Consider the following 13,751-nt stretch of genomic DNA (forward strand, 5'->3'; position numbering starts at 1 on the left):
ATCACTATGTGAGGCAGAGCCACTGCTGACCAACATTAGATTATACCATCAGCAATAAATGCACCTTTACAATTTTCAAACACTGAAACTTGGGACTACCTTGTAAATGCAGCCTAACCCATTCTATCATAACTTCTGTGCAAAGCTTTTTCTGGTGGTCACCATTTCCACAAAAATCAATCACTCTTATTTATACTTGTGATTTACTTAAATTATTCCACTGCAATTATAATTGGTGTCATACTGGTCCTTCATGCTGGACTAGAAATTCCTTATTCATCACAGAGCTTGACGTCCAGGGAATCCTGTGCATAGATCCTACACTTCAGAGTAAATTTATTGTTTTTTCTTTTTAAGAGATTAGTATAGAAAAATAACCCAAAAAAATTCAGACGCTATACACAAAGAATTTAAAAGTTTCTGGACTTGAGATTTCTAGAAATTAGTTATTTAACTCCTTCATTTCATAGATGAGGAAAATGGAATTGAGACTCACCTAAAGTCATTCAGCTAACAAAGCAACAGAGATGTGAGGGGCACTAAATGAGAACTTGAGGAATGCTTCCATAAGGAAAGTATATATGCGATTTTGTGTGTGTGACATATTTGGCTGCTCAAAGAATTTGGGTTTGTTTGTTTGTTCGTTTGTTTGCTTTATTTGTTTTTGCTTGCTTTTTGGCTAGATTTAGGCTCAGTGAAGTCTGAATCAATATTTCTGTGTTAGGATTAGGCTACATGATCCAGCCTAAAAAAAGTTAAACATATTGCCCAACTGAAATAAAGTCATCTTCTAACAGATGTAGGATATGAATCTGAAGTTCCAGAATCACAGACAACGTCATCTAGGGTCTTGTACAGAACATATGACACGCTGAGTGTTTCACAAATGGTTACTCCTATGATAATAACACACTAAAACAAGTCATGTATTGAGTACTAGGTATATGCCTACTATTATATTAGGTGTTTTAATACAACATTCCTATGAGTTGCATATTTACACTTCATTTTACAAACGAGGAAACTGAAGTACCATGCCAAAGTTCACAGAGCTGGGAAGTGGGAATTCAAACTCTAGTCTGAATAACCTTAATGTCTGTATTCTTAAACCACTATAGCTCAGAGTTTCTCACTACAGTAGCTATCACTTATTAAGGATTTATCATGCGATAGGAAGTATGTTACATATATCAGCCTGCTTTCACAACTCTTGTGGTTGATGTTATCTTCTCTACTTTTATAGATATATGCTGAATGAAATAAAATAGCTTCAGGAGCAACTCACCTAACCAGAGGAAATTAACATAAGCAGAAAAACTAACTGTACTTTAGAAAAATCTTTGACATTCTAGCAATCTGGGAAAGACTCAATATTTTATTTTATTTTTCTCCCCCTTCCTCTACTCCTTCTTAATAAAAGGAGATTCCAAAGAACATTGCTTGGTTCACTTGTGGAATCTTTAAATAATTAAAAAAAAAACCCACAAGTAACTGATTCAATCAATAAAGCCATTTAACAACTATCAGTTCTAATCTCTAACAGATTTATAATGTAGATTCCCAAGGAGGACAGAGAAAATTGGAGAAAGAGATTAATAAAATAGTGATATGCAATACTTTTCTATAAAAGTCTTGGTAAATTACATAATTTGCATAATCTTGGTAAATTAAAACAATATGCTCAAGTTCACAGACCTAGCTAATTAGAAAAATAAAATTAAAATAGACTATACATTTGAAAAAGTATATCATTCCTTGTTATAACTGCCCCCTGCAGTGGAAGCCGTGGAGTCCTAACCAATGCACGCTAGGGAAGTCTCTAAACCAATCTTTGATAAAAGAATAATTGCTGGCTCTGTTCCATCATGAAACACTTTTTAAAGTCATAATATCTCACTATATTAGAGTATCTGAAGTAAAATTTTTTTAACTGTTTACAAAATTCATTATTTTGTAATGTTTACAAAATTCATTATTCACAACATATTTTAAACTACTAGCTTTGCAACCAGCTGGAAATGCTAGCATTTTAAATCATATCAAGTAAAAATTAATGTTGCATTCTAGCTATTAGATAAGTGAGACTGGCAGAAGTTTTATTTACTATAGAGACAACACACACAAATGCACAGGTAGATGGATTCTCCATAGAGCTCTTTGGTTTACTTGGCTGTGCAAAGTTGTCATAGGGGATCCAGTCACCAGGATATGTTAAATTATGTTCAGTATCTTCTATTTGAGAAGAGATGTACATAATGTTATTTCAGAAAATGTTCCATACAATAAATGACTGGGTATTCTAAAATGTCGAACAACACTTGGCTAGTTGGAAAATTCACTTATGTAGAATATCTGCCATTAGTAATACCAAATAAAAAGCATTAATGGTAATAATACAAAGGAAATTCTACATACACTAGCATAGTGGTTCTCAAACTTTCTAGTTTCAGGACCTCCCTGCATTCTTAAAAATTATTGTATGTATGTACAATTCCTTTTAAAATAAAATAAACCCACTTATGGACAATTAACTATTTTCCCAAACAAAAATCAGTGAGAAGAGTGGCATGGTTTACATTTTGCAAATCTGTTTTTATATCTGTTTCTGCATTCAATTTGTTGCAATATCATGTGTCACACAGAAAACTACACCGTACACTTGAGAGAATCAGAGAGAACAAGGCAATGCAAAAAACATCCCAGTATCGTTACAAAGGTAGTTTTGACCTCATGGACATCTAAAAGGATGTTGAGGACCACATGTTGAGGACTGCTGCAGTAGGAATAAACAGTAATTAGAACGAAGAATGAATCTAAGAAATCTTGGGAGAACAAGAAGACAACATTTAAATCTGCACTAATATAACCATTTGCTACTGAGCACTTGAAATGTGCTAGTAAGTGTAAAATACACAGTGTTCAAAGGCTTAGTATGAAGAAGAGATAAAATATCTCATTAAGCGTCTATATTAATTAAATGCTGAAATGGTAAATTTCTTGATATACTGTATTAAATAAAATACATTATTAAAATTTATTTTACATCTTTATTTTTATTCTTTTTAATGTGGCTATTAGAAAACTTTAAATTATGTATGTGGTTCACATTCTATTTCTATTGGACAGAGCTGATATAGATGAAAGAATACTTTCTTAAACTAGATCCAATCCAACATACAATCTTAGGAATTAGGACAGAATTATTATTATGATTTCATCATTTCCCTGCATCATTCTGGAAGAAAAGATTTGCTGGACAGGTAGCAAATTTAAATACGGTATAAAATATAGCCGAAGAATCAAAGATATCTGAAGTAATAAAAACTGAGTTTCTTGCTTTGGTCATTTCAGATATGTATATAGGGACAATGGCAATCTGCACACTTTGGTCACACCTCAATGGAATTTATTTTTCAAACCCAAAGATGAATAGTTCAGCAATACATTAAGTGCTCTTAATATAAAGCAGGGATCCTTCAGTCTCAATGAGTCCAGGGAATACCTATGGTGCATAGAAAAACTACTTTACAAAAGACTTGAGTGGCTTCCTGAGATACTGAGCAAATGTTACTATGTCAAAAGATCGGTGAACAAATGTACATTTATATGTTTTAAGTTAAAATAAAAAGCACTGAATATACTTTGCTTTACCAACTTTTAAAATAAATTGACCTAAACTACCAGTTAGGGCCATACCAGATGAGAGGCCTTAACTGTATTTAGAGTCTACAAAGGAGACTATTTTAGGCCCTGCTCCTGGGTAAAGGTATTTTGTTCTTCTTTTTTGTATGTTTTTTCACAGTTCCTTATTAGGATACTAGGTTATAAAATCAGTGCTCTATAACCTTCTACTAAGATGTGAAAAGTTGGCTACTTTCAAGGTGTGAAGAATCTCCCTCCCCAACTAAATAGCACCGGCCCAAGTGAAATTGCTTTCTTTAAGTGATATAAACCACATCTTTCAAAGGAGTCTAGGAAGGATGTGGATTCTGAAACAAAACTTTAACACTCAAAAAAAAAAAAATCACAATGCGATTGACCTTATAGATAACTGAAAACTAACTCTACTTAATACAAAGGAAATGTTAGTCCTGATGCTCAGAAATTTCAGTGTTTGCTTATCAGAAAGGCAAACTGGCTTGGGTGATTTTATTCACTTATTTCACAAGATGGGAAAAAAAGAAATTGCATCAACAGATTACCCTTATAGGATAAAATACTACTTTTAAAATGTGTGATTTGAGGTAGTCACAATTCTCAACCAATTTACTGTTCTTTAATAAAAATGTCTGGATCAAAACCAAGTTAATTTGAAACACAGCTTTCTTTAATGACTACGTTCAAACTTCACAATGACTTTTCAATTAACGTGAATTAGTAAAATTTTAATAGTTTCTATTTTTAAAAGGCACAGACATTTATTATAATTATTCCCTGCAAAATGTTTTTGACTGCTTACTAAACTGTCACCAAGTTATAAATATCAACTTAAGAACAACTAGTTATTCATATAAGGCTTAGCAGTCTAACATTTTTATAGTACAAGAAGGGATCCTTATCACAGGAGAAAAAGTAGAAAAATCCAAACTTTCCAGAGCTTTCTCAGCTCCACCTCCTTCTTCATTCATCTTCTGTTGATCTTTCGCTACTCTCTCTTCCTCAATTCAAGTAAATATAAGCAAGTTAATTTCCGTACACTATGCCAGACTAAGCTGCTACACTGGAACAGTGAGCAGTACCCCTTTCTGAAGCCATTACTTTTCCCTTTCAGAAAAATTCATATGTACCATACCCCAGCCCTGAAGAGTTCAGAGAGCGCATGACATCCCTTAATTCAGAGAGGGCCCGTGTGTGTGTGTGTGTGTGTGTGTGTGTGTGTGTGTGGAGGGGGGTGGTGCAGGTAGGTTGATAAAGGTAGTATCTGTAGAGCTTGAGGCTTGATATAGAAGGTTGTAAAGCAGTTCCCTAGTGGTCTAGTGGTTAGGATTCGGGGCTTTCACTGCTGTGGCCCGGGTCCGACCCCTAGTCAGGGAACCAAGATCCTGCAAGATGCGTACAAGTTGCAGCCAAAAAAAAAAACCAAGAAAACTTGTAAAGGAAAGTACTGAAGCCACAGGACAGGATGGGAAAGGGCTGGCTGGCTTACGTGAATGCTTACTTTGTCAAGGCTCTTTCTTAAATACTTTATGTGTATTAACTAAGTTAGTCTTCTTATCTACCCTGTGAGGTAAGTTCTATTACTATTTTCCCCATTTTATAGAAAGGGAGCTACAAATAGCAAGGCAGTATCATACTGGACACTTCTAGAGGTTCTCTGGTTCATAAGTTATGTTTTTTTTTAAATAAATAAATAAATAATTTATTTTTGGCTGTATTGGGTCTTCATTGCTGTGCGCGGGCTTCTAATTACGGTGGCTTCTCTTGTTGAGGAGCACGGGCTCTAGGCGCGCAGGCTTCAGTAGTTGTGGCTCGCGGGCTCAGTAGTTGTGGCTTGCGGGCTCTAGAGCGCAGGCTCAGTAGCTGTGGTGCACGGGCTTAGTGGCTCCACAGCATGTGGGATCTTCCCAGACCAGGGCTCAAACCCGTGTCCCCTGCATTGGCAGGCGGATTCTTTTTTTTTAATTAATTAATTTATTTATTTATTTATGGCTGTGTTGGGTCTTCGTTTCTGTGCGAGATCTTTTTCTAGTTGCGGCGAGCGGGGGCCACTCTTCATGGCAGTGCGCAGGCCTCTCACTGTCGCGGCCTCTCTTGTTGCGGAACACAAGCTCCAGATGCGCAGGCTCAGTAGTTGTGGTTCACGGGCCTAGATGCTCCGCGGCACGTGGGATTTTCCCAGACCAGGGCTCAAACCCATGTCTCCCGCATTGGCAGGCATATTCTCAACCACTGCACCACCAGGGAAGCCCCTGGTTTGTAACTTATAATGACCATTTTTCTTCAACTGTAAATATAGTCAAATTATTCATGTCCTAACATCCTGAGTTAATTTTGAATGGGAGGATAAGTAGGCAACTACAATATGGCTTTGCAATTTAAAAAAAGGTTGGCAGACGACTTTACAACCCACTCAAAATTAGACACACCTTGGTTATGTATTTATGTAGCGACAGCCTTCCCTTTTTTGCGTCTTATGAATCTCTGATCACTCTTCTTTAATGAGATTGCTTTATTTTACACAGAATTAAATGATACGTTCATACCATAATTAAAACTGATATTATCAGATATTCTAGAATACATATTTCTCTCCCGTAACAGTTCTATCTCTAGTAACAAAGTTGTGAACAAATTTGTCCCTGGGCCACATCCTTTCTTCTAAACTAGGAAATACGGCTATAGGTACGGGTTCTTTGAACCCCATGGTCTCTGACCGCAGATACAGAGTACATGGAATAAGGCAAAGAGCGTGGCATTTTTTTGAGCTAGAAAAGTCTCAATTGAAACCGAGCTCTGCCCCTTACTAGCCATTTTACCCTCTGGCAAGGTATACTACACATAACCTGACTCTCAGATTCCTGTCTGTTAAGTGGGAAGAGTATCTTCCTCACGGTCACAGCAGTTAGGTGATTGGCTTTAGTTGCACTAACTGACTAGATGAAAGATACATGGAAAATGCCTGGCACAGAGTAGGTACTGAAGTAAATGGTGACAATCACTTGTATTATTTATATGTATTACACATATGCATAAATGATGCATTTTTGTAATATCTGCAGTTTATTAAATTGCTTAAGACCCTTTTACCACCATAGCCTTCATTCTTTCCCATCTCATCTCGTTTGAAAAGGGTACAAAATTTTCCAAAAATAAGTTTGTTCCAAACACCTAGATGGGCAAGTTTTATCGAAGTTCACACATACACGTTTATTTGGAATGCTGTTGGCTGGATTGCCTTTTTATGTAAATGTTTTTCTCTGAGAGAACTCATCTGCAAACTTTAGAATCCTTTTTCTTTATTAATCTTCCTTCTCTTTCATCCCTGTTATCTAGGTTCCACTAGATTCCACTTCGTGTGGATTCTTCCAGCCCTTATACCTTATCACATGGCCACAACTCTAGCGGATGTCCCATGATCTCCAGTATGAACTGCAGAGCTCCTTCCTTGCCCTCTTTCTCCTTCCTCCTCCAGTCTAACTACCTCTAATTACTACCACTAATTCATTATGTTGTTCCTCTATTTAAGAAACTCCAATGGTTTCCTGCTAAGAACAGGAAAAAAAAAGTCCCAACTTCCCCACCTGCTGATTTGTCCAGCCCCCATGCAATCTCACTTACCTCCCACAAGTTGCCAGCATGCTCCCATTGGGCTTACTTTATTACTCCCTAATTCTTCCCTTTAAGCCTCGTTCACATTGTTTTCCCCACTGGATTACTTTTCCCACTTGCTTTTGCCCATCCAAATCCTATCATCCTTCAATGGCCAGCCAGCCTAAATAATTACCTTTACTTTAAGCCCTTTCTTTACAATTCTGCACCCACTGATATCCTTTCTCTGATCTCCTATAGAGCAAATTGTTTCTATGGCACATGGTGGCTTTTACACATTGCTTTGCTTTGCTGTGTTTTCATGTGTCAGCCCTGCCTACCCTGAGGCAGGAATCTTTTTTTTTTTTTTTTAAACTTTGTGTTTTCTGTAGCATCTAGCCCAAAGCTCAACATAATAGATGTTCAATAATCGGTAGTTACATTTTGGCCCAGAGGTTCCATCAAGCCCATTTACACACTCCTGACACAACATGTACAAACTTCTCACTCTTGTTACCGACTTCCTACCAAATCCTCTCCACATACCTTAAGCTTTGCTCTCACCTTCCCCCTGCTTGACAAGTCTCCTGACCTTCATTGTGGGCAAACTTCCCTTTACCATCCTAAAATGATTTCCTCCGTTTCCTTTCACCTCTCTGACCTAAGTAAAGTCTAGCTCTTTCTTGAACCCTATGCCATGGAGAATCTCCCTTTCTCTTCTCACCTGATTTAAATGATGAAGTAGACAAACTCATCCTCACTCATCACTATTATCTTCTCCTCCTTTGACCCTTTTCTTCTTCCCCATTCACCAATTTTTTCTAACTTCTGTATTACAGCAGCAACTACTTTATAATATTCTTCTCCACTCTAATCTGTCAACTTCAGTAAATATTCACATCATTAGCCCTTCATATTCCTTATTCCCCTTAGCTCTGTAGGCCTACATCACCTCTCCACAGCAGCAAGGCCAAACCCCGAACACTGAGAGGCCTCTGAGGGCTCTATCTTGGACCTGTGAGCATCTCTAACTAGAACCACCTTCACTGCCATTTCTCTCAATTTCCCACTAAATCTGATTTCTGCTGTGCCTCATTCACTTAATCCATACCTTTCACTACGCCATTTCAAATGCTGCTCCATTAACTAAGCAGACTCGGGGCAGTGTACTTAAAATACAGACTCCAAGGAGCTTTTAATTCACTACATAGAGCGTCAATTTTCAATCTTAGCTACACCTGAGAACTTAAAAAAAGAAGATGCCTGAGCTCCACTCCCAGAAATTGATTTAACTGGCCTGCATTTGGGCCTGGGCAATGATGGCCAGGTTTGAGACCACCGTGTTAGGCACTTGCTGGCTAGAATGGACTTCCTGCACACTTAGGCAGTCTTAGGATCAATCATGTTAGGCCTGTTCTTTCCTGCACCCTCAATCCCACCCCTGCACCTTTTTAAAAAATTTTGGGATACAATCCCAACTCTTTAAGCTTAATTGGGGTCATCATAACCTGACCTTCTACTTATTTCAGGGAACCGTCACTCTAAACTATTTCCAAACTCTCACAGAAATGTGATACAATGATTATTGGAAAAAGCTAGTACTGTAGGGCTACAGTAATTGAGTCATAAACTCAATCTACATAGAAAGAAAGAGCTGTTAACCTGGGGCAAAAAGGAAGAATCACTAAAATGGTTCAAAGAGATAAGTTATTGATGGCAGTCAGCTTCCTAAGCAAACCTCCAGAAGCTCTATATGATCCACATGGAGGCTGGAAAACAACCAAGCAGGCCACAAGCTGTCTTTCCCTGCCCCCCACAGCAAGGCATTCTCCACCTACAGATGAATTCGGACATTGTGCCAGCTCCCTGCTTTTCTCGCCCTCTGGAGGACCAAGCACAGATTTTCTTGACTAAGGCTTTACATTGCTATAGCTCAGAATTCCAGCTCTAGAAATCTCTGACAAATACATAGCACATATCATCATCGATAAGTTGCTCATCTCCCCCTTGCTCTCCTAACTCTTGCTGCAAAACCTAAGTCCTTTTCTCTCCTGATGTGACTCAGAACATCAGTGCTAATGATAAACCTCTGTCATTTCTAAGAGGCTTAAATTCTGAATGTCACTTAGAAAAACAAAAAAACAATGCTACCAACCCTGCTTGTAAGGCACCAGAAACTGCCTTCAGAAATCTCAAGTGTTGCTATTCATTCGTATCCTCTTCTGATTTAACCTGTCTTTTCAAGGTTTTATTCAAGATCTTAAAAAACTTCTTGCACTCTATTCTTCTGTTTGTCTAGTAGTACAAGTCCATATTCCTTTATTACACTTCCAAAATCCTCTAAGCTCTTAAAACTGAAAGAGCTTATTTGGTGATAAAACATGTACCTGATCTGAACTCTCCGACAATCCAACCTGAGCTGAACTGACAGGAAGCTGCTTATAGACCTTACCTCATTTGGTGTGAACAACACATACATTTCACTGCAGAGCTGTTAATATGCTTGATTATGGGGAAATGGCCAGGACCCCGCTGTGGATACTATACATGATATATGTACTGAATTACCTTTCTAAAATCCGAAGAACTTTGAATTTCAAAGCCCCAAGGTTTCAGATAACAGTCTGTAGACCTGTATCCACACTGTATCAATTTCTCCAAGTTTTTATTTCAAGCCTTCAGTTTTTCAATTACACAGAAATAAATAAGTTTGGGGGAGTGTGCTTACTTGAGGACTTAAATTCATTCACATAACTGTTCCTATAAGCATGTATGCATTCACTGTTTTAAACTGACTTAGAAATGAACTGTTGAAACACTGCCTATTTGCCAGTTAAGAACTTCCCAGATAAGCTCTGAAAGCCCAGGAAACCAACAGCAAGAACTGGGTCTACAAGCAGTTGGGGGACAAATTCCTTCAAAGCATTTCCCAAGGTCATTTCTACCCACAACTCCAACTTATCAATCAACTGTACTAATTTTTTAAAGTGTCATTTTATCACTGTCTACACTCTGCTGTGCTCATTTAACGTAAAGAGCTTGTTCTAACAATTTCCAGTTCACAGTCCTTAGACATTTTCGAAAAACCTACCAAATCAAAACATTATTCCTATAATACTTTAAATTAGAGTGAGCTATTTTAGTAAGTTCTTAGTCATTTAAGAGGGAGGTTTTAAGAAATGAATTGCAAGCAGGAATAAACAAAATGTACCATGGTCTCTAAACTTTTACCATTTTGTCACGCACGGCTGCATGACAAGTCATGCACTTTAAATGTACTAAAGTTTCAAGAAGTATTTAAATATGATGTCAAATAAAAATCTCAAAAATCAGAGGTTAATTTTGTGTGTGTGCTCCAAAGTAAACAGTCAAAACCACCAGTAGAAACGGGGAAGAGGGGCTGTCCCATTACATCATCTGGCAATATGTAGTTTGAAGCCTGAGAGCGCTCTCCAAATAATCCTTAAAAAAATCCATCTGGGAAATCATCCCCGTGAAGCTTAGATCACTTGAGTTTAAATAAAAGGTTAAAAAAGCTTCCCCACCTTACGTCACACGCCTGTATCATATGAAAAATAAAACCACCATCGAGGCTGACAGTAACGGAAAGGTCACAATTAGGTGGAAACTCGCCGCAGACTGTTCAATCTGAAGGGGGAACGGAAAGAAAAGCGAGGAAAAGGGGGAAATATTTGCTCTCCCAAGACAGGCAGATAGCTCAGCGGAAAACCCACTCCCGCCTGCCTGACACCTTATCCTTATCCAACAGATGATGCCGACTCCAAGATGCTGGTCATTTCCTTAGAGAAAGTGGGAACCCCCCAAGCCAGAAAATAACCGAAAACAGCCAGCGTATCCGGCCACCCCGACACTTCCCGAGGGTGGAAGGTGCAGATCGCGAAGTGATCACGGCTGCCCACGAGGCACAACTCTTTGATTTCGGCCCGAGAAAGGGGAGCCTGAGCGCTTCTCCCCGGGCGGGTCCGGGGCTCCCCGGAGGATACGCGGGTCCCCGGGCACCCCTCTCCCCCCGTCCCGACCTGCCGTCGGGGCGCCCCGCGGCCCCCGCCCGGCACCTACCGCAGTCGCACCGGCGCCAGCCGACACGATGGGCGGCAGCTTCTCGCGCTCCGGTTCCTTCCCTTTCTTCTCCTCGGGCGCAGTCGCCGCCACAGCCGGCGGCGCGGCGGGCGAGGGCACCCGATCCACCTCACTCATGTCAGGCTGAGCAGCGGGAGCGCTAGGCGGCGGCGGCAGCGGCGGCGGCGGCGGCGGCCGGGCTGCTGCTGGGGCTGGCGCTGCTGCCGCCGCGGCCGCGAGAGGGCTCTGCGCCGTCGCGTCCAACCTCAGCCGCCGCTCCGCCCCCGCCCGCGCCCGCGCCCGCGCACCCGCCGCGCACCCGCACCGCGCGCGCGCCCGGATGCCCCGCCCCCGCCCCCGCTCGCTCCACCCGCCAGCCGCTCCCGCCTGCTGCTCTCCTCAATCGCCCCCGCCCCGCCCCCGGCTGGGCTCGCGGGTCGCGCGTCCTGGAAGCTGGCCGCGGTCGCCCTTGCTAACCCCTTGGGCCAGGAGACGAGGCGCCACCGCCGCTGCGCCGCCATGTTGTTTGCGGACTGTCGCCCCAGATGGCAAGGAGGGGTTTCGGATTAGAGGCTCGGGACTGGGGGAGGGGGGGAAAGGCGAGGCCTGCAAAGGGTCGCGCAGGGATAGAGCGTTCCCGAGTGGCGCCTGTGGGGCGGGGCGAGCGCGGCAGCCTCCTCTGCACGGACGGCCCTGACTTGGGGCGCGTAGACCCGCGGGATCTAGGCTGGTGGCCTTTTCCTCCCCAGCGCCCGCAAAGCCGTCGCCTTGGGGCCAATGCTTGTCCCTGCCACCCCTACCCGCCCACACGCCCGCTTGCCCCAGGAGAGAGGTCTCGAGCCTGCGCGTCCTTTTTTAGTCGACCGACCCTTTCTAGATGCCCAGAGATCCCCTACCTACAAAGGAAAAGCCTAGGGTGGGGGGAAGGGAAGTGAGACGTCGTGGGCCCCACCTTCCGCACCGCAGGGTGGGACGGCCAGGCCACACTTTCCATTCCTGTTCCTCTCGTCCCCACTTGGACTGCCAAATCCGCCTCTCCCTTCCCGTCCCCACGCGCCTACATCTCTCTCTCTCCCTGCATCCTTTTGCTGCCTCCGATCCCTTCCTTTTATAAGTTACAGATGGACAGACCCAAGCTCTGCCGCATTAATGTCATCATTAATATGGGAACGAACTTTAAAACCGAGGAGGAAAGCTTTTAATCATGATACTAAACCACCCCCAGCCCCGCCTCCATCCCCACCCCCACGATGAAGCCACATAGACATTTCCTTTCCTTTCCGCCCCTCCTTTTGCTTTTCTCAGTCTGCTGGAGCTGCGGAGACACCTGCTGATTTAAGGGAAGGGAGAGAGCAAGAATACGCTGCATCGCCTATTAAAAATAGGGAATTTCTTGACATTCACATCTTCAGATTTTTCGGTTGCGGCTTTGTTATTTTACTTGAGATTGAGTGAATTTTCAGATCAAGGATACCGAGATCCAAATAACCAAAAATATCTCTGAAACATGTTTGGGACGATGTTTGGGTTATCTATTATTTTACATAATTCAGAGTTATTAGCATAACTAAGTACTAGTTACAGTGCATCGTGAAATGAGGTTGCATGTTTTTCAAACCCAGACTTTGTAACAAGCAGATCTGAAGCAAACCATGTAATGAATATAATAATTAGTATTCCAGATTACCTTCTAAACTGTAAATTCTGACGTTCATTTGTAGAAAGGCATTCTAGTTTTACTATAGTTGCTGTCATCACCTATTTAAATGTTAGTTAGGAAAAGGTTTGAAGTGCCATATAGTCGGCAAAAAGTATTTCATTGCTAATTAGCCTTGGAGGGAAATGATGTGGACACATTACTTTGAAGCATTCTCCTTTCTATTTTTCTTGAATTCTTTTTCAGAATTTTCTTTCCTTCTTAGACCTCTGAAATACTCATTCTATAGGGAGGAACATACAGTTATTTCCTACTTTTAGCAGGTCAGTGTGCTGATCTTTTGATACAGCAACAACTGAAATGTTATTTTATAAACGGAAGACTTTACAGTTCAAGATAGTCTATACTGCGAAGCTAGGTTAATAGAACAAATAGTAGGGAAAATAGCACAATCAGCCCTCCACACCCACAGGCTCTGCCTCCACCGATCGAAAATATTAGAAAAAAAATTCCAGAAGTTCCATAAAGCAAAACTTGAATTTGCCACCATTTGTATAGCATTTACATTGTATTAGGAATTATAAGTAATCTAGAGATGATTTAAAGTATGTGGGGGGCTTCCCTGGTGGCACAGTGGTTAAGAATCCGCCTGCCAATGCAGGGGTCACGGGTTCGAACCCTGGTCTGGGAAGATCCCACATGCCGCGGAGCAGCTAACCCCGGGTGCCACAACTACTGAGCCTGCATTCTACAGCCTGCGAGCCAC

The 13,751-nt window shown here is 41.4% G+C and overlaps 1 protein-coding gene across 2 annotated transcripts in view; it reads right to left on the reverse strand.

Moving 5' to 3' along the window:
- HECTD2 (HECT domain E3 ubiquitin protein ligase 2) overlaps positions 1–11,466 on the reverse strand; it is a 77,474-nt gene extending 66,008 nt beyond the window's left edge. For both annotated transcript variants that reach the window (XM_065894132.1, XM_065894131.1), the window contains exon 1: positions 11,329–11,466. In XM_065894132.1, coding sequence (XP_065750204.1) covers positions 11,329–11,466 — 138 coding nt within the window. The remainder of the gene's footprint in view (positions 1–11,328) is intronic.
- Positions 11,467–13,751: the final 2,285 nt, after the last annotated feature.

The sequence above is a fragment of the Phocoena phocoena genome, chromosome 16 (genome assembly GCF_963924675.1).
Source record: "Phocoena phocoena chromosome 16, mPhoPho1.1, whole genome shotgun sequence".
In the NCBI taxonomy this organism is placed as follows: domain Eukaryota; kingdom Metazoa; phylum Chordata; class Mammalia; order Artiodactyla; family Phocoenidae; genus Phocoena; species Phocoena phocoena.